The sequence below is a fragment of the Ahaetulla prasina genome, chromosome 6 (genome assembly GCF_028640845.1).
Source record: "Ahaetulla prasina isolate Xishuangbanna chromosome 6, ASM2864084v1, whole genome shotgun sequence".
NCBI lineage: Eukaryota > Metazoa > Chordata > Lepidosauria > Squamata > Colubridae > Ahaetulla > Ahaetulla prasina.
This window is the reverse complement of record NC_080544.1, coordinates 58,939,928-58,961,617: the sequence shown is the minus strand read 5'-3', so window position 1 is coordinate 58,961,617 and position 21,690 is coordinate 58,939,928. Positions and strand designations below refer to the sequence as shown.

The 21,690-nt window shown below is 36.8% G+C and overlaps 2 protein-coding genes across 3 annotated transcripts in view; one reads left to right on the top strand and one right to left on the bottom strand.

Annotated features, from left to right (window-relative positions):
* The first annotated feature begins 4,403 nt into the window (after window positions 1–4,403).
* Window positions 4,404–21,690, top strand: part of BORCS7 (BLOC-1 related complex subunit 7) — a 30,951-nt gene continuing 13,664 nt past the window's right edge. Inside the window, exon 1 of one of the 2 annotated variants that reach the window (XM_058188714.1) lies at window positions 4,404–5,360. In XM_058188714.1, coding sequence (XP_058044697.1) covers window positions 5,272–5,360 — 89 coding nt within the window. In that variant the 5' untranslated portion in view covers window positions 4,404–5,271. The remainder of the gene's footprint in view (window positions 5,361–21,690) is intronic. The other variant, XM_058188713.1, reaches the window with a different exon arrangement.
* Window positions 7,720–20,374, bottom strand: LOC131200733 (steroid 17-alpha-hydroxylase/17,20 lyase). Its single transcript, XM_058187931.1, has 8 exons — window positions 20,066–20,374; window positions 18,020–18,158; window positions 12,246–12,475; window positions 11,883–11,969; window positions 10,802–11,014; window positions 8,583–8,752; window positions 8,400–8,503; window positions 7,720–7,997 (listed from the first exon to the last, which is right to left on the bottom strand). Exons 1-8 carry the CDS (start codon window positions 20,372–20,374, stop codon window positions 7,720–7,722), a joined length of 1,530 nt encoding a protein of 509 aa, XP_058043914.1.

The following is a 21,690-nucleotide window of genomic DNA, read 5'->3' as shown; positions in this document are numbered from 1 at the left end:
AAGTTCTGGCCATTGCAGTACCCCTGTGGTTATATGGTCACGATTCAGGAGTTTCAGCGAGCTTGCATTACACAACATTGCCTCCCTTTTCTATCCACACTTGTACTGCAGCATCCCTCCCTCACCCATTCCCATAATCCATAGCATTCACTCACCCAAGAGCCTGCATGTGCAATCCAGGATTTGTGAAGATCTGCCTTATTGACTTTGCTTGTGTTATGAGTTGGAAACTATCAGGAAATTGCAAGCTTCAGTCCCATGAAGTCCTTGCTTAACAAACCGTGGTCCCCAATTAACAAAGACAACCCACACTGTTAGCAATAGAAATGATTCTGATCCCAATTGCTATTGTTAAATGAGGACTAACTCTGTTGGATTATAATATTATTTATGGAGTTGTTCCACATCTGAAATTTGGGTTTTCTTAGCTTTAGAATTATACCTTAATTTGATCTATAACTTAGTATTGATCTAAGGTGGTATTTAACGTTATAGTATTGAAAATATAGAGGGCTCTAATTTCTAATCTTTTTGTTTCTCTCCAGCAAATGTCCTCTTGACATTTTTATATACATGTCCTTGCACTCACTGTGGTTGACAAAATGTGAGCTTTAGCAAGCCACAGCTAGGTGATAGAATCCTGAAACTGAATTATGAGAATTTAACCTGTGATGCAGCTGTTAGGGATATAAATACTGATACAAGTGATTCAGCACGATCTTCTTGACTGTCCTGTAGATCAACATTCCATCAGCAAGATTTCAGAAAGAGTGTTTACCAGCACAAGGGACATCCAAGGTCACTAAACATAGGCCAAAGAGACATCTGAAGAAAAATATATTCCGTCTCGATTGAGATGGTAAAGAAATGTGCAAAATAGCAAGATGCAAATGTTAATGGCACTTTTTTTGGGGGAAAAAAACCCATAGGAACTAGAACATAGAAACTAGAAAGAAATGAATCTGTTTTTTACTTTCTTAGCAATAAATTTGCCTTTTTATCCCATGTTAATGGTCCAAGGAAAGCAGGCTTATCATGAGAAAGGTGCACCAGGAATGAATTTAAACGATGGAATTTAAGTATCTTACAGAACTGTGACGCAGAACATGAATATATTTGGATATATAAATGAGAAGAAAAATTGCAATCACCATTGATGTGTAAGGCATTTTTTTTGTCCATGTCTCTCTAAGTTGAAATCAACACCTAGGTTGATTTTAATTCAAATAAGTCAGCTACCTCTTTCTCTGCTACATTTTAAAATGGTGATCATGAAATCACCCAGGCAAATTTTCTCATTTCTCCACATTATATGACATTTTGGATAATCTTCTCAAAGATACTGTTTGTTTAATCTGCACTTAGATTTTCAAGGCATAACAGCATTTTCCTACTTTTACTCAGCAACCTTATGCTGTTCATTTAGCATATTGTCACCCCATTCCCTCAAAATGGAGTCATGCATACTGAATTATCTAATCTGTGGATATAGTGATTAAATAGAACAATGGGGGAAGGGTTTATTACAATTCAGAGCAAGAGCAGGTGAGAAATTAAATATAGTGGTACCTTGGTACTTAACGGCTTCAATTTGAATTTGGTATTCAAATTGAATTTGGTATTTGATACATTTTGACATGAAAATGTTGTCCTGGTACTCAGCGTTTATTTGATACTTGACGTGCTGCAAAAGGAAGTGGGGGAGAGCTGCAGAAGGCAGATAGGAAGTCAGCTATGCTAGGAAGGTCGCTGCAAAAGGAAGTGAGGGACAGGCTCAAAGATTGGGCAGGAAAGTAGGCAATGCTAGAAAGGTTGCTGACATAGGAAAAGGGACAAATAGTAAGTCCTTCCCAGCCAAAACAAAGGGTCATGGTAAGTCACATGGTTTCTTTGGTGCTCATCCATTTTAGTACTTGTGCCTCCCAGAACCAATTAAGGACGAGGTACCACTGTAGTGATATAGCTACTTGCTTTTGCGGTAACATTCTGTCAAATTTCTGAAACTGCATTTTGATGCACAAATTTATATCTTTAATGTGTGTACACAGATGGTCCTCATTCAGTGATTATTTGAACTAGTGACATCACTAAACTGATTGGTCCTAAAAGTTTCAGCTGACAGCTTTCCCACCCTCAGGTAGTCACAATCTGGGTGCTCGGCATCTCACTCCTTGTGTCACAACCTGTATGATCCTTGTTCAATAACAATAATGGAGGAATACCAGAACTGCCATTGCTAAGCAGTGCAGTAACATGATGACATACTTTATGACTTCAATGTTTAGCAATGGAAATCTTGGTCCCAATTATCATTGTTAACCTAGGCTTGCCTGTACAAGTGTTTATAAATCCCAGGAGTTTAGTCTTTTGATTATGGTCATATATAAATATAATTAACACAAACCCGTGCTACTTTATTGCAGACTTTTTTTTTACATCTGTTTATAATCACTGCAATTTAATAATAGCTGAAGAATATGGTTTTGCAGTATACAGATTAATTAAATAATTTGTTTTATTTAGATGGAAAATTGTCTAGCATTATTGTGAAATTTAAACACTAAACATGTCTAAATATGTGGTGTGTATATATGTGTGTGTGTGTGTGTCACATTACATTTTTTTCCAGTCTGGTGTTTAATGGGCCTATATGAAGAAATATTTTTATATCACCAGCGTCAACCCTCTAGGTAAGGGACACCATCAGCTTAAAATCAAAGCAATTCGGTATACTTTATTTGTATATTTATTTCTTTTTTCTGTTTTATGCATAGAATTCTAATGGTTTTTTATTGCATTTTATGAATGCTGTGAGAAACTCAAGAACTCTGGTGAGTTAGCAGTGCTAAACAACAAAAATAGGAATTCAGACCGCAGTCTTCACCATTTTTAATAGCAACAGAAAAAAACATGAATGAAACAGAAAAAAAGCCATTCACAGAGAAGAACACTTTCATACCATCATTTTTGCACTGCCCAATCCCTCAGAAGCAGCTTTAATCCACCCCTCAATGTCTTTACAGCTATAGACTTTGAAATGCTGAGGGAGAATGCAAAGGAACACCATTTCATTCGGCTCTCAACCCAAATTCCGCAGTTCTTGAAGAACAAAAACCATCCTCACTCTGCACAAAGTTAAAGAGCATAAATTGCTAATATAAAGTGCTATGCACTTTTTAAATTCAGGCTACTGCATGTCAACTTCTCTGATCATAGGCCCCCCCTCCAAAAAAAAAAGTTTGCTTTACTTTAAAACTGCCAAGCCACCTTTCCCCTCAAAGGACTAGTGAAATAATAGTGTGTGACTGAATGCCAGATCCTCAGAAGAAAAGTTCTTGGCAATTGGATGGTAAACCATCGACAAGCTATGGTTGCAAAAATAAAAACAGGTTTTGCCCTGGTTTCAGACATAAATGAGGATTTTTTAAAAAATGATTTGGCCCTCAAATAGAACCTACATTAAATTACCCCAGGGTTGGGTTTTTTCTGAACTTCTGAAAACACTCTACAAAAATACCCAAGGACTTCTCCAAAATTCAGGAAAACGCTGCTCTATAAATCAAAAAGTACACAGAGAGAGCTTCTACCATAAGTAATTATGCATGTACTGAACATACATATAGTAAGACAATATTAAAATCCAGGTTCTTGCTCTGCTTAAAGAAAATGCTGCCTTGTGTAGCATTGTACGTGGTCTGATCTTCCTTGTTAATCAGTAAACATGCTCTCAGTCTGTGTGGGTGTAAGCCAAGACTTTACATAAGGTGTCCCACTTGTTTTGTCAACATAATCTTTGGTCAACTGCTGCTATTTCTGATCTAGATGATTTGGTATCTGGAAGTCTGAAACCTTACCTAGATCTGTCTCAGCACTTGGCAAAAAATAAGTTTTCTTCAACTCAGTACCCTGCCAGGGATTGTCACTCCCAAAATTCCTGCCTAGCCATGCAGAGTACAAGTTTGGGGAAGGCTTAGTCAGAAGCTGAATCCTTGGAAGCTGCATTATATAACCTTATGTTCCTTTCCAATGAGAAAATAGTTCCATATTGAAATATATTTTCAGTCCTGAATGAAGAGGGACCATATCTTAGAAAATATAAAGGCCAGGATAAATATAAGAAACCACAGACAACATTTAACAAACTTATGAATTATTTAACCAAGGACTAAAGTGTCTCAATATGGATTAGATACTGTTGCTTTAAAAAAATCAAAAGCAATGAATTTTGTGTCATTGTTACAGGAATATTTACTTAAAAAACATAATATATCTGTCATTTTGTCTTACCCCAAAGGTGCTTTTTCAAGAGGCAACTGGACTTTCTGCTTTTTCTTTGAAGACTTTTCGCTTCTCATCCAAGAAGCTTCTTCAGGTCTTGGCTGAGAAGCAAAATGACTTCAAAGAAAAAGCAGAAAGTCCAGTTGCCTCTTGAAAAAGCATCTTTGTGACAAACATGACCTGGATGACTGAGAATCTCCATAGACATTTTATTTTATTATGTATCATCTTCTCCATATAAAAGTTAAGAAAAGGGATGAGCATTTGACTCTGATTCTATCCACATTTTATTAAAGCACACAAGGGGCTAAGACTGTCAAGACAGATAGTAGCATGATTCTAGATATTCCACTGCACACAATGCTGTGTGTTTGCTTACTACATTAACACAGGCTGGGGAGGAAAAATTTTTTTCCAGTCTCAGAGGACTTGTCTATAAAATTAGGGCATGGACAATTCTGTCAGTTGCAGTTGAGGAGCTGCTCTAGCAAAGGTCTTGCTTGTTTTATTTTACACAACAGGCAGAGAGAAAAAAATAATGCAATTCTGAGAATCTGTATCATTGCATGCATACAGCAATCCTAGCAGTAGTCTAATTTGTATTTCATATGGATAAGACTCGGTTGTAAATAGTAATGCGTCTGGCACCCTCTAGTGAGTTCCAAAGTAATAATGTATGAGGATTTGTGAAAGAGTTTAATATGATAAACAGTTGTTGAGGGAGACAGCGTAATCCTTGTTAATCCATAATCTAGCATGGTTCACTACGTGTGACAGAATGTGGCTTCTCCTCCCAACATTTGGCAATCGCACTGAAATATCGTTTGGTGTCACGGTTGCATGTGTTCACATCCACTTTCCATAATGGAAGCTCACTGCATGCTCACTGTGTGACTTCGGCCCATTCTTTTAAGTGTCAGCTCAGCTTGTTACAAGGTAGTTGTGGGCAGTGGTGAAATTTCCCGCTGTTAGCCACCAGTTCGCTGCCCGCACATGTGCGGTGCGTGCGAAACATGCGCTTTGCGTGCATGCGCAGTGTGCACCAAAGGTGCACTTCGCATGGAAAAAGGACACTTAACAAGGTAAGTAGAACAGCAAGGGGGGGAACTGTGCCACGCTATTTAGATTCGCTAGAAATATAATATAAATATAATATAAATTGTGCAGCACAGCTGATCTTTGGAAATACCGGTTGAGACCAGCCAGTAGCTTTTTTTTACTACCGGTTTGCTGAACCAGTAGCTTTTATCACTACTGGTTCACCCGAACCAGTACGAACTGGTAGGATTTCACCACTAGTTGTGGAGAATGTGGAAAAGAGTGCAACCTTCTGGAGTAATGGAGGAATATACTTTTAACAAATATGTGAAATGTTATCAATGTTGTGAATGTATTGAAAATTAACTGGGAATAATTTTGGAGAAGTCAAAGATTGTTAAATTAAAGCCAGTTGTTTCAATATTTAAAATTTGATGTTTTACTGAAAGAATACAGAAAACTAGTGTAGATATCTAGCTTAGGCTCATGTTCAGTTAATGTACTGTATTCACAATCTCCATTATTTAGTTAAATATCAAGAGTATTAGTAATATGAAAAATCCCTAGTAATCTGAGAATCAGCAAATTTAAAAAATGGGAAGAACTGCAGTCCATAGACCAATACTCTCCCTTTAATGCCACTCAAATAAGTTTCTGGTCTGTGCCACATAAGAATTCTGGGAAATGCAAACCCAACCCAACCCAACAGGAGGCTGCTGTAGAAGCTATATGTGAGTGAATACACCATGGCATTTACTTTGAGCCTAACACACATTATATTATGTTGTAACACAGGCAAATGCTCCATATTAACTTTGCTGAACTCTGAATTTATTTATGTTTGCTACTTACAGCACCAGCTTATATATCTGTAATTGGGGAAAAAAAGAACCAGTTGAATGCAATTGTGGAAATTCAGTAATTTTAAAAAGGCGAATAATTCACATCCTTTGATAATATTTTTTGTTCCATATTTCAATTTTTCATTTCTTTATATTCTTTGATAAGAATAATAGACAAAACTAAGATGTGAATTAAAGCACATTAAACTTGAAGGGGTTTACTCTTTATTAATCTTCATCTGAATAAACAATGTATTTTATAAATCAAGTGTGGATATTACTTTGAACATTAGATATTGTTTTTCTATTTTTAAATTTCTATACCACCCATCTCATCTAAATGATCCTGGATGGTTTACAAACAACATAATAAAATGATATAAAATGTGACTAAAAGCACAATTAAAAACAAGATTGTGAAATTATATTGTTATGTTACAATACAAAGTAAAATTAGTAGGATTTAGAATAAACAATATATTGCATAGACTTTCAAAATCGATGGTTGAAGGTCACTATAACAATAGCAGAATTCTTCATTAATTATTTTAAGTATTTGCTAACTCAACTTCCAATAGCATAATTAAATATTTTTTGAAATTAAATATTTTTGATAGAAATAGAAAAGATTCTCTATTCACTGACAATAAGTCCACATTTAGCCAAAATGTCTATATACCCAAACCATATTTATAAACATAATTATAATACTTCTATGACTCTTAATTAATGGGGTTTTTTTTCAAATGTGTTTTTCCAATGAATGACTTAAAGAAGAGACACTTTTCAATATTATTTAAGTGCTGCTTTGCTAGTCGAAGACTCCAATCTTTTAAAAGTATCAAGCTTCAAAAATACTACAGTTTAATTCTTTACAAATTACACTAGTATGCAAAGTGGAAATGTGTTAAAGGTATGGGTAACTTATTACATTTTGGCTGAGTAACTTTATTAATATAAATATATTCTACTGTATCTACCCTCTTTGTCTGAATATGTAAAAAAGAGGTATACCTGAATGCACACACAGACATGTGAACAATTGGGTATAACGTTTTAAGCATCTACTGAAATATGCATGCATTTTATATACATTATTATCATAGAACTATACTCTAGTAGATTCCACTTCCTGACCTGCTTTGTTCTCGACTTTCATTCCACAATTGACTGAGAAATTTAATTGATATATCTGAGAGAACAACCGTTCCCACGTTATAACTCCCTCTTTCATTAGGACAGTTAGGGGACTTTGATTCTGTATTGATAACAGGTTAGCTGTATATGTGATGATTTCCATTGAACAAAATTATCCCATTATCACATAGCTGTTAAAGCATAATGAAAATTAAGGACTCCAGCAAACATTCCATCCTACCAATTCTACCTTGCAACACCTCCAGTTTATTGGGAAAAAATTGTTTCTAGTTCTAATGTATTTTCTCTTTTGAACCTAGTGGGTCCTATCATTGTATCGCTTAATCTAAACTTATCTTAACTTTACAGATTCAACTAAAACAATTATTTGTCTTCTATTAGATTATTTGAGACTCAAAAAGTATTATTGCTCTATTACTTTTTCCTTCCAAGGTTCTCGCAAAGTAGCCTTTACTCTGTATTTTGGTACTTGAAGCACAACTCCAAATTTACCCTCTGGTTCAGGCAGTGTATCTCCCTCAGGAACACTCAGTGAAAATTTTTGCAAGATCCAGGCTATAAAGAGAAACAGCTCCATCTTGGCCAGGGTTTCTCCCAGGCAAACACGGATACCAGCCCCAAAGGGGAGGAAACTGGGTGAGGGAGAGTAGATCCGGTTCCCATCCTCATCCAGAAAACGATCTGTGAGGCAAGAGCACAAACATTTTCTAGAAAACATGGCAAACTCAATAATGAAGAATAGGAGTAGTTGGCTAGACATTCCCAAACTTATAATTGAACAAGGGTTCTCTTAAGTATCCAAAATACTGTATTACATTATCACTCATGGTGGTAGTCCAGGGAAAAGAAATGTATATATACTGTAGTAGTTGTAATTGTAGCAAGGAAGGGTTATACTGGAGGAAAAAATTCTGATGAGCAGGAACCTGAAGAGAAGTTCTTTAGTAGGCTATTGGTTTGAGGAATGTGGCAGGGGGTAGAAAGGTAATAGAAATTATATGTTTAAAAAGCAGCGCTTCATGACAATAAAAGAATGGCAAGTCCTACTCATCCTTATACACACAAGAATGGTGGTATACCCACCTGGGTTAAATTTCCCTGGCTCATCCCATTCTTTCTCATCATGGTGAATGGACCACAGGTTGATTACAACTTCAGTTCCCTTGGGGATATGATATTCCCCAACGCTGCAGAAAAAAAAACCATTTTCTTTAGTGAAAGTCCTCTTCCTCATCAACTCCCACTATTGGAAATGATCCTCCTCACCTTGTATCTTCCATTGCCTCATGAGGGATAAGAAGTGGCGCAACCGGGCGAATACGCAGAACTTCACTAATGGTAGCCTCCAGGTAATTCAAATGCTGTCGATCAGCAAGTACAGGATGTCTATTAAAACCAACTTTCTGATCCAGTTCCTCTTGGATCTTCTGTTGTATCTGGAGAAATGAGGAAGGAAACAAGCAGGTTAGTTCATGACAGCTGTGGAGGAATTGCCTTGTGACCTAGACAGTGGTTCAACAACGGGAAGAAATCAGGTTGAGTATTTTTAATGATAATGGATATCATAAAACTCTGGAAACAGAAAATACTATTTGATTCTAAAACATTGTTTTTAGTCAGGACCAAAGACAGTCTTGGTCATCATACCTCAAGGCAATATTTCCACATTGGATTATTTAATTCACTTTAGATGTGTCTCCCCTGAAATAAATCTAGAAACTTCAGGCAATGCAAAATGTAGCAGAGCAGGTGATCTAGGTCTCCCAAATTGCTGTTTTATCAGCCTGAATTGCAGGAGTTTCATTGGCTTTCTGTGATTTTTAGGATCAGTTTCAAGGTTTTACTAACCCTATATAAAATCTTTTATAGTGGGGAACACCATACCTTATTGATTGTCTTACACCCATTTCCTTTCCCTACAAACTCAAATGCATGAGGAAGGTGCTCCAACTCTTCTATGCCACCTGTGAGATTGTGCAGGTTAAGTAGGTTCTGAGATTTGATCATTGCAAGAATTTATTTTTATTATTTAGTTCAATATTAACTATGTTTTAATATCAACTCTGTTTTAGTTATTGTATGATTACATTTAAATTGTGAAGTGCTTACATGCATGTGTGATTGAATATTTTATAAAAATAAGACTGAGCCCTGGTGGCGCAGTGGTTAGTATGCCATATTGCAGGCAAACTCTGTCCACAGCCTGGAGTTCAATCCTGAAAGAACTCAATATTGACTCAGCCTTCCATCCTTCCAAGGTCAGTAAAATAAGGACCCAGATTGTTGGGGGCAATATGATCCTACATTGTAAACCTTCCAGAAAGTATTGTAAAGAACTATAGGGCAATATATAAGTGGTATTACTCTTGCTATAAAAATATCAGTGGTAGACTACAAATAATTTACCAACCAGTTCTCTGCCCTAATGACCGGCTGGGTGGGTGTGGCTGGGTGGGCATGGCCAGGGGGTGTGACAGCATTCAGCCTCCTGCAGCACTCTGCCAGTGCAGGGATTAATTACAAAATGTGGGCTTTGCTTTGTGACATCCAGATCCAGTGAGCAAGGGGTATGAACTGCAGAGAAAATACTCTTTTGTTTGGTTATGAAGAAATATCCCCAAAGTCAGATGTACACTAAATGTAGACTGACTTTTAGCTACACACCTCCCCAGCAAACAGCAAATGTTGAAGCTTCAGGTAAAGAGGATTCATTTTAGGATGAGTAACCACAGTTTGCATGTTGGAGGTTCCTAAAGGAAAGCTGGGAAACTCTGTATTTTAAAGAATATTTGAGGGAGGGGTGCAGAATAGCCCTTCTCTGCCTGAGGCTGTAGAGACCTGGCACCAATCATCTTTTTGTTAACATTTGTCTACATTATTTCCATAATCCCTTATTTAATCATCAAAGCCCAGATCAACTTTTAATTTCAGTTTCTCACAAAAAGTTCAGTAATGGTTCTTATCGCTTTAATCACTATTTGTTAACAAAACCACAACTTATTTAATTGCACCAAACTCTAAATAAAATAGAAATGGAAAATCCTAAACTCTAGTGTAGACCCATGCTTCTCAACTTTGGCAACTTTAAGGTGCATGGACTTCAGTTCCCAGAATTCCCCAGGCAGCATGAAGTTCACCCATCTTAAACTTGCCAAGACTAAAAAACGCTGATCTACAGATAAGGATTTTCCATTCCTCTTTTATTGGTTCCTACTTACTTATGAGCAATCATAATGCAAAAACACCAGTTCACGTGAACTGGTTCAAACTGGCTGCAGCCCACCTCTAAAAAATATAAATAAAGTAAAGGAATTCCATTAATGACCTCTGCTAATGACAATGTCTAAATGTGATGGAAAGAATCAGTTTTTCTTAATTAATCTCAGTTGAGTAACTCAGTGTAGATATCTGTTTCCTTTGTTTACATTACTCATAGTCAATACAATTCTTTCAGAGATCATAGGCAGGACAGGAGAAGCTGCTACCTCTGGGTAATATAGGAGATAGAGCACAATCCATTTCAACACAGTTGTCGTAGTCTCCACACCAGCTCCAAAGATATCAGCCACTGTCATGAGTAGATAGTCATCTGTTAGTTCTTGTTCACAAAATAGATGTTTATTGTTGTTCTCCATGTTCAATTTGGCCCTCAGAAGTGCATCCATTAGATCATTAACAGAATCACTGCTGAAAGCTTCCTGGAAGGAGAAAATGAGAATTGATAGTGGTAATGATTGAAGGACACCACCAGGAAGGTTACTTAGTGGATTTGCCTGCCATACTAGAGCATTTCCACTATGTATTTGTATGTTGAATTTTTATCACACTTTTCTTCCAACAGCTCAAGACAGCATACATAGCAGATTTGTGGAGCAAAACAGTGGCTTCCCTTGCCTGGTCCCCACCTCAGCCAGCATTGGTTTCTTCCCTTCTTTGTCCCGGAGCAGGGGTCTCCAACCTTGGTCCCTTTAAGACTTGTGGACTTCAACTCCCAGAGCTTTGCTGGCTGAGGGAACTCTGGGAGTTGAAGTCCACAACTCTTAAAGGGACCAAGGTTGGAGACCCCTGTCCCAGAGAAACTCTTGAGCAGTGTGGTTACTCAAGGGAGAGAAAAGAGACTTCAATCCAGCCCAGCATTATGTCTGCTTATTTGCATAATTCCACCTACTATTTCTATAAATGATTTAATTTCCACAATCTCTGCCATTTTATAAAGCTAAAAAGCTCATAGTATATTAAAATTGCTTAAAAGATGAGATTGAGAAAGAGACTGATTGGTCAATTTATGCCATGATCATAATTCGTTTACATTTACAAAACAGCCAGGATCTTAATTATATGAAGAATATATAGCTGATATTGAATGAAAAAGGTAGAACATAAATGGTTCAAATAAATAAAGTATTTGATATTTCTCTTTGGCGTTACTAGGGATCTTTATGGGAACAGAGCTGAGGCCACATGATAACTTTGATGCTACTAATAAAATCTAGTTTTTGTGATCCACCATTATAAGGGATAGTATGATTAGCCTATAAATTATAAATTATAAGTGTAGACACTTACTTTATGTTTCTCAAACTTCTGGTGTAAGAGCTTGTCCCTCATTTCAATACATTTCTTCAGCAAAGCCAAATCTTTATTCGGGAAATACTGTGGTGGGCAAAGAAACAGCTATAATCACAATCTCTACCTTAATTGCAAATCATATACATCTATATTATATATATACATATATTATCTGAAGAAAATTAATTCGAGAACTTTCATTTATGTTATTTATCTGATTTATGTCAGATAAATGTGACATTCCTGAACTTACCACCCTTCAGAAGTCAGATGCAGGTAACAAAACTGTCGTTGTTATCTTTGAAACTTTGGCTTCAGAGAAAAATGAATTTTGTTTCTCACCTCCTTCAAATCTCTCACCTGAAGCCATGAGAAGATATCCACCATGCTCTGCTTAGCCACAGTATCCACAATGCCTTGGCTATATTGAAGCATGGACTCAAACTCAGGATCTCCGGGTTGGTAGGATGAATTAAAACAAAGGGAGCAAACGACATTTGTAACAGCACGTGTTAGTTCAGGACCCATGTCCAAAGATGAATTCTTTGTAGCACTCAAAGTTGCACACAGAAAAGTTGCTTGTTGAGAGACTGGAAGAAAAGCACAAGAGAGCAAATCTATGCAAGAAGAAAGAATTCTTTTAGAAACAGGAAGAATGGAGACAGGAATTAGGGAGAAATGGAAATATTTTAACCCAGGATATATACCTGTAGATAGGTCCCCCAGATAACAATGATCATCCAGAAGATATCTTCCACCTGATTAATTTTTCACTGTGGACAAATCAATCACTTCTGATTTTAATGCCCCGGATGTAATAAAGGCAAACTGTAGTAAGGCTATGTTTATGTGACATAGTGAACAACGAATGAACCAACCATACTTAACTTTATGTGTAATTTTTTTTTCTTTTTACTACCCTTTAATCTCTTTGTTTTGGGGTGGAGTTGGGGCAACTGAGTGGAGCTGAGTGTTTACTGGCCCTATGCCCTTCCTGATGCCTATGCAGAGTTCTCTTTGAGCCCTGATAAACATCTGCCACTGCCTAGGATTCTCAACCTTCCAAGTGAGAGGCGAATGTCTTCACCTCAAGGCCACTGTGCTGCTCTAATTTTATGTGTCATATGAATTCCCAAAATTGAATTAAATAAACGTTTATTAATTTACAAAAAGTAAATGTGCCATGTAAATGTAGCCTAGTACATTTGATGGACATTAAGTTCTATTGAACTTTATTCTGCCTTACACAATATAGCAGGGCTATATGAAAATAATTTACAAGATTCCTAAACCTTTGCATAAAATTACTTTTCAGGACTGATGCAAAGATCAAAGAAAAACTTGTAAAGTGCTTTAATAATCAATATTTTGACTACATTCTGACTTAATAATTGCAACTTATTCTATGTGTGGCCTATTGTCAAAATTTTATTTATTTAGTTAATCTATTTTGATGCCACCAAGTTCAAATGAGCACAGGTTGATGCTTATACTGAAAGATTGATTATCAGATGCTTAACAAACACAATTTATGGTGTTTAAACTGTGTTTAAAATCCTAAATAGCATAGGTCGAGATTACGTAAATCACTTCTTCTTCTACTGCAAAATCTGAATAAGATCCTCAGGAGGGGCCGGATAGCTCAGGCTGGTAAGGCCTGTTATTAAGAACACAGAAGCCTGCAATTACTGCAGGTTCAAGCCCGGCCCAAGGTTGACTCAGCCTTCCATCCTTTATAAGGTAGGTAAAATGAGGACCCAGATTGTTGGGGGGGCAATAAGTTGACTTTGTAAAAAATATACAAATAGAATGAGACTATTGCCTTATACACTGTAAGCCGCCCTGAGTCTTCGGAGAAGGGTGGGGTATAAATGTAAACAAAAAAAAAAAGGAGAACTCCTTAAGAAATCCTCACTGCTAGAGGCCTGTATTAGTGGTGGGTTGCTACTGGTTCTCCCCAGTTCTTGCGAACCGGTAGTAAACATTTTGAGTAGTTCGGAGAACCGGTAAATGCCACCACTGCCTGACCCCAATCTATTGCTGCCTCCCGACTCCCAGCTGATTGGCTAGAAGGAAAAAAATCAGGACTCACTTGACAAAGAAGAGAAGAAAAACAAGACACTGTGGCTTTAAATTGGGAAGCCAAGAAGCCTCCCAACTGATCGGCTAGAATGAAAAAATCAGGACTCACTTCTCAGCCAGGAGATCGCTTGGCAAAGAAGAAGGAAAAAAAAAAAGACGCTGGCACTTTAAATTGATGCAGCTGCTGGAAGGAGTTTTTTACTTGCAGAAGCAGTTCTTTTCTGGGTCAGCTGAACACAAACTGGATAAGAAGAGGGATTCTTATTTGGTTCTATGTTTTTGAAGTTTTGGGGTTTGTGCAACATGGGCTTTGTGTTTCTAAAAAGGTTTGGGCGATTTCCCTTGTGAAATATCCTGTCTTGAATGAGTTTTCTGCCTGTTTGTAAATGGAACCGAACTTCCAGCTTCCATTTTATATTATCTCTAAGTGCCGGTAGCTGTTTTCTGCTTACAAAGTTTCCTTTATGCAGCTGGCAGGAATGTGGAGGGAATGGGGATTTTGAAGTAACCTTCCCCTGGAGTGGGGAGGGAATGCGGATTTTAGGCTTGCTGTCAAACATCAGCCATAATACTAATGACTGTTTTGAACAATATGCAGGTTGTATTACACGAATGGCTATTTTATATGTGAAATTATGACTGAAACCTATATTGGTTCACATTGTCAGGAAGTTTCTCCTTAGTTTTAGGTTGCTTCTCTCTTTGTTCAGTTTCCATCCATTGATTCTTGTTTTGCCTTCTGGTGCTTTGGAAAATACATTGCCCCCCCTTCTTTCTGGCAGCCCCTTAAAAGCCTATTGCCTATCACACTCTTGGGCAAAGCATGTGAGCCATTTTCTCCTTTCAGTGGTCCATGAAAGTGCATCTATAGTATGTAGATAATAAATTTGAAAAAAGGTGAACAACATTTTTGCAGAACTATAGATACATTGAGGCTGGATATGACAAGGAATGGCTGGGAGGGGAGGGGCCAGGTGAGGCACCCCTTAATGTGAGTGACATTGTGTTGGCCATGCCTCCCCAGTCACATAACCATCAAGCAATGCCCACAAAATAAGCCACGCCCACAGAACCGGTAGTAAAAAAATTAAGAACCTACCCCTGGCCTGTATACAGGGCGAACTTCCCCCTGGACTTCGACAACTACCAGACCTTCGGACCTTTCGCCGCGAACTTAAGACATATCTATTCCGTCATGCAGGACTGGCTTGAATTTTAGTTTTTAGCTGATTTTATGGGTTTTAAATTTTTATTAATTTTATAGGGTTTGATTGTATTTTAAAATTGGGCCAAATTTAATAAGTTTTTTAATTGTCTGTTTTTAGTATTGTATGCGTTTTCATTGTTATTTTATTTTGGCTGCTAACCACCCTGAGTCCTTCGGGAGAAGGACAGTGTACACATTAAAATATTATTATTATTATTATTATTATTATTATTATTATTATTATTATTATTATTATTATTATTATTATTATTATTATTATTATATATAGCATGTTGATGAAAACTGAGTCTTGCCACCCCTTGTTATGGTATGGTATGACTTCAACTAGTCAGCCTTGCCATTTTCCAGGATAGAGTAACTTCATCCCATTTTCTTCCTTCCCTTCTTTCTTGTGGCATTTTCATTCAGTAGTCATTAAAAAAATATTCTAATTTTTATGCACTTGGAGTTCTACAAAATCTGTCAATACCTTCATCTTCTGAATTTACTGTACCATATATATCCAGCGCTCAAGACAATTTAATTTGGTATTAGAACAGTTAGTCCTTGACTTGTGACCACAATTGAGCCCAGAATTTATACTGCTAAGTGAGAAATTTGTTTAGTGAGTTTTGTCCCATTTCACGACTTTTCTTGCCACATTTGTTAAGTGAATCACCTCAGTTGTTAAATTAGTAACGCAGTTGTTAAGTGAATCTGGCTTCCCCATTGACTTTGTCAGAAGGTCGCAAAAGGTGGTCACATGACCCTGGGACACTGCAAAAGTCATAAATATGAACTAGTTGTCAAGCATCCAAATGTAAATTATGAGACCACAGGAATGCTGCAATGGTCATAACTGTGAAAAATGGCCATGTCATTATTTTCACTACCTGTAAGTGTGAAAAATCAACTGTGCAGAAATATATTGCAAAATCTACTGTTGCTAAAATGGAAGGCTGTTCAGGATTATAGTTGGCCATTACTCCAAAACCAACAGTCACTTCATATTCAATAACTAATGTGCTTGAGCAAGCACATTAGTTGAGCACTGCTTTCAGACCAGGGATCTCCAATCTTGGCAACTTTAAGCCTGGCGGACTTCAACAGGAATTCTGGGAGTTGAAGTCCACCAGGCTTAAAGTTGCCAAGGTTGGAGACCACTGTTTCAGACCATTCTCTTAGGTCCTACTGAGCACTACGTTCTGAGGTGTTTTTTTTTTCTTTTCATTTTTTCTCAATACCGCTCTGAAATTTCTCGTGGTTTCCCATGCAAGCAACAACTAGGCCTGACCTTACTTATCTTTCAAGCCCAGACAAAGTGCCCAGGGGCTGCCATTCACTGAGATGACTTTCCAATAATTTCCTCAACAAGAAACTCATGTACCATCTTTCAAAGACAAATTTGGAGACTAAATTGAACTGCCAGTAAATAATAACTTCTTAATCAAATCACTGAATTTTTAAAGTAACTAAATATGGCATTGTACTGTGTAATTTTAAAACTTATCTGATTTCGTACCAAGGGAAAATGATTTCCTACAGCACATTTCCTCAGTCAGTTTGCAAGCATATACAGATTCTCATCCCTAAGTGGCAATGAAGGATGAAATATTACTGTAGTTTCCATTCCTAGCTTGATTTTTTCCCGTACTACTTTTGTCAAATGAAATTGACTGGTATTGTACCATGTCCATTCAGGCAGGCTCTTTTGGTATAATGTGTGGCCAAGAGTAATAACTATTTTATAAAAGAATGCTCAGAATCACACTTTCTGTACCCTACAATCTTTCCCCCGTCTTAGATATACCATGAAGTATCTACAACATAAATATAACTCACTAATGGATACCTATGAAGGACGGACAAAGGCATTTCTATAAGTCTATAGCCCTTTGCTCCAGCAACCATGTTTTTTTCTACTCATTGTTTGAAAATACAATGTATATCGCATTATTTTACCTCTTCTTTTGCAGCTCTCTGCAGATAAATCAACCTGCAATTAAGTATTTTCCCAGGTAATCTCAGTATATAAAATGGCCAGAGAAAGCAAAGTAAATTATTTCCTTTTCTTTATGTTAACCTAGAATATTCATATAAGCAAATTGATCATATTAATGTCATAATTCTTACCTGAAACAAGTAAAAGTTTGGATTAAAACTATGATATCCATTCTACTCAAGAACAACTTTTAGCCCAGAATAAACTAACTGCCAAGGTTATAAGATGCAGGCAATTTTAAATTTAAACTAAACGTAGTTACTTTCTTTGCTCATGTTTCCGATTATTATTGATTAGTTTTTTTTCAGGTGGCTATAAGTTTATATGACTAAACATTTCTAAGATGTTTGTTAAACATTTGTTATAAGTTTTTAGTTTTTCCAGTTTTTTTATCTACCTATCTTTTACACTTAAATATCTGTCCTGGATGCATATCCTATTCTTATGCAGTTTAGGTTATTCTTCATGCAAACAATATAAATAAACAGTCTTTAAGGTGCACTGTGCACTGTGATAATGATGTATAAAGTTTCCAGGATGGGAACATTGGTTTTAAAACAAAACATTCAATAGGCAGCAAACCAGTGTTGAAGTTTGTATCATAACACTTAAATCAGAGGTGTTCAAAGGATAGGTTAAAAAAAAGTCAAGATAGTGGCCATAATTGCATGGTCTCAGCCACCATCCTGACTTTTTTTAATCTAACCTGCGGGTGTCCTTGATTTAGATAATATGTTCCTTCAGCCGAGAAGAACAGGTTCAACCAATCTTCATTTACAAATACATTGCTAGTGTTTCTCTTCCTGGTTTGGAGCTCCTTCACTACTATTTGTGGCAACTCACTAGTTTTCTCCAGAGCCTGAGATCCTTCACCAAACAGGGAAAGTGCAGAATGTACCATCTTGCGCTGAAATTTCCACATTGGGCTATAAGTAGCAAAGGCAATATCTTTTCCATTCCGGGTCAACAAGTCTGTAGTAACCTAGAAGGATGGAGAGGAAGAGGAGAAATAACTGAGTTTTCACCAGGACATCTTATAATGCATTCAGTGAGATTATCATTTGGTTGACATTTGGAAGGAAGAAAAACACAAGACATATGCATATACCACTTCCCCAATGATCTCATTGCTGCCTTGGATGATTACTTGTGCATCTAATTCATTCACTGGCAATGGTATTAAAAGACATTTACAGAAAGCAATGGTTAGGGAGTTTTTTTGCTCAGATAAGAGAGGATGGGCAATGCAAGGGATGTATACAGTTATGCTGAATATAAAGAATACAGAAAAATGCTTCCCACCTCCTTTGCAATACTGGAACCTGATTTATTCAGTGGTTTCACTGAATAAAGCTGAATAGAGAATTCTCAAAGGCTACTTTGGAGTTAGTGGTTAAGACATGAGGCTAGAAACCAGAAGACTGTGAGTTCTAGTTCCACCATTAACTTCCAGAAAGCCAGTTGGGTGATCTTGGGCTAGTCATTCTCACTCAGCCCTAGGAAGCAGACTATGGCAAACCACTTCCAAAATCCTGCCAGGAAAACTGCCAGGATAGTTCAGGCAGTCACCAGGAATCAACATTGAATGGGAGGGACCCCCCCAAAAAAGGGGGGGGAGGGGGATGCTCAAAATACACAGAATGAAGCACTTCTTCACATAATGTAGCACATTACAGGATTTTGTTCCTTTTGTTGATGTGGTGGTAACCATCAAATAAGATGGATTTAAAAGACAGAGAAATTTGTGAAAGCTATTTCAATGTGCTATTTCCAAGATAAGAACCAAGACTAGAACGTGAATTGAAAAGTCACAAGTATGATCCCTCTTCTGTTCTTAACTTTGTGGAGGTTATGGAAAAACATATAATCTCTGCAGTCCAAATTTATAAACTCAAGTGAAAACATATTACCTCAGTGTGACCTAGAGCTAGCATAGAAGAAATAAGAGCAATATCTTTCCTGGTGGCGTTTGAACTACACCTTGCTATACACCATTATGAACTTTTGGAGAAATGACAGGGTATTAAACAAATAAACAATAAATGGGAGCGAAATCATCTTCAATATGAACTATTTTGATCTGAGGTTTACCTATGGTTGGTTTTCTGAATAGCATGATCTCAGAGCAAGGAAAAATATTGGGTTTAATTTTTTAGAGAGAGCAGGTAAGCATTTCAGACTATATGTGTCTTTACCTTACTTTTTTCATAAATATCTCTAAATTGGGGGTGGAAGACGCATATCCAAATGATGCTTTTGAATGGCTCATAAAAAGAATTCTAAATCACATAGTTGAAAGAAGAATATGTCTTAATAGCAACTGTATCCATATTCTAATAGTTATAATTTCTCAGTTTTTTTTCAGAATTCGTTTCCTGAAGTAAATTATGCAGTCATGTAATATATTTTATAAAAACAATTACTTAAAATATTCTAAAGTGATACAAGTCAACAGCAAAGAGACTGAAGAACACCTTCAAATAATAAGCTCATAATAAAATGATACTTGCATTAATTTATTAATTTGTACTCAGTGCATTTTGGGAGTTTCATCAGCTGAATATTCTAATTCTAATAAATTATCTGCACAACCTTATCTAAGAAATTTAAATCAACCAAAATTTGTTTATTTGATTTTGTAACTGTAACTCAAGATGGCAACCATACCTAATAATTCTTCCTCCTCCTTCCTTTTCCCCACAACAACCCTGAGAAATGGCTTGACAGAGTCTAATGGGCTCAGACTTACTTGGCCAGCTTTCATGCCTAAAACAGGACTGTAACTCACAGTCTCCTGTTTTCTAGGCCCTGGCATTGATTGAAGCTGTATCAAAAACCAGAAACTAACTCCTAGCCTAGATTAGAAATTAATGTGGATAGTTTGCTTACCATTCGAGGTCTGCCAGCAAAGATCTTCCCTTTCTTAAGTAGCACCTCCTTGGCATGAAGGTAATCGTTGATCACTACTGTGTAATGGGAACCCATATATAGGGAGAAGACGCTACCGTACTTTTGCTGCAGACTGGAAAATAAGAGATGGGGCTGCTTGGAGCCACCTAAATGCAACAGGCTACCAATAACTGGCAGAGAGGGAAGGCTCCTGGGATACTTGAGCTTGGAGTCCAGCTTCCCTCTTGCTACTCTCCAGAAGGAAAGGACAGCCAGCATCAGGAACAAGAAAACCAAGAGAATCATCATTGTCTCTCAGTTGCCTGGAGAATTGGCCTGCGAGCCAGAAAAAAAGAAGCCAAGTGAAGGATTCTCTCTGCATTAGCCCATACGTGGACTTTTATAAGGGGTCCTAGCGACATCACCTTGCCTTGATGCTGGTTAATCTTTAGCAGATAATATAATCTGGAGCAATTAGCCTTGCCTCCTGCCAAGAAATCAAGAGCAAGCTGCATCTCATTTGAACTGTCTCGAACTAAATAAATCATAAAAATGTGTGTCCTTGCAAGAAATACAAGGGTTTTTTTTTTACTTTTCTTATATAATATTAACATTCATACTCTATTATATTTTTAAAAAGAGTCTCAATATGCCTAACAACAATAACAGCATTAACAATAAAAAGAACAAAAACAGAGTAAAGCAAATAGATATAATAATACACTGGCAACTAGCAATACAAACTGCATAATAATACAGGTATCCTCAGTTTATGATCATTTCTTTAATGACTATTAGAATAGAATAGAATAGAATAGAATAGAATAGAATTGAATTGAATAGAATAGAATTTTTTATTGGCCAAGTGTGACTGGACACACAAGGAATTTGTCTTGGTGCATATGCTCTCAGTGTACATAAAAGTTCTAAAAAAGTTACTGTTGAAAAAAGTAACTTACAATCAATCCTTGCACAAATAATTCCCTCAACACTGTCAAACTAGTTACTAAGTCCACATTACTATTAATCTTCTCATTGTTCCCATCACCCATCTCCTCCCACTTGGGACTGTATGACTGTAACCTTGTTGCTGGTATTCTTAAGATTTATATTGACTGTTTCCTTATGACTATCATTAAGTGTTGTACCTTATAATTCTTGATGAATGTATCTTTTCTTTTATGTACACCGAGACCACCAAGACAAATACCTTGTGTGTCCAATCACACTTGGCCAATAAAGAATTCTATTCTATTCTATTCTATTCTATTCTATTCTATTCTATTCTATTCTATTCTATTCTGATCATCATAGCACCCCCATGATCACATGTTCAAAATTCAGGTGTTGGTAACAGGCATATATTTATAATAGTTGTAGAGTCCTGGGATCATGTGATCGCCATTTACAACTTTCCCAGGATTGCCAGTCTCCTGTTCATCCATCTTCTGTTATGTAGAAGGAAGTAAAAGTAACCCTTTTCCACTTCCTTTGCCTGACTTCTCTTCTTCAGGAAGAGGCAGCTTCACCCATCTGGTTTCTGTTCCAAACATGGAAAAATGTAGCAGTAAAAAAATCCTCAATAATCAGAAAGCTGATTTTGGTTAAAGACATCTACTATGATA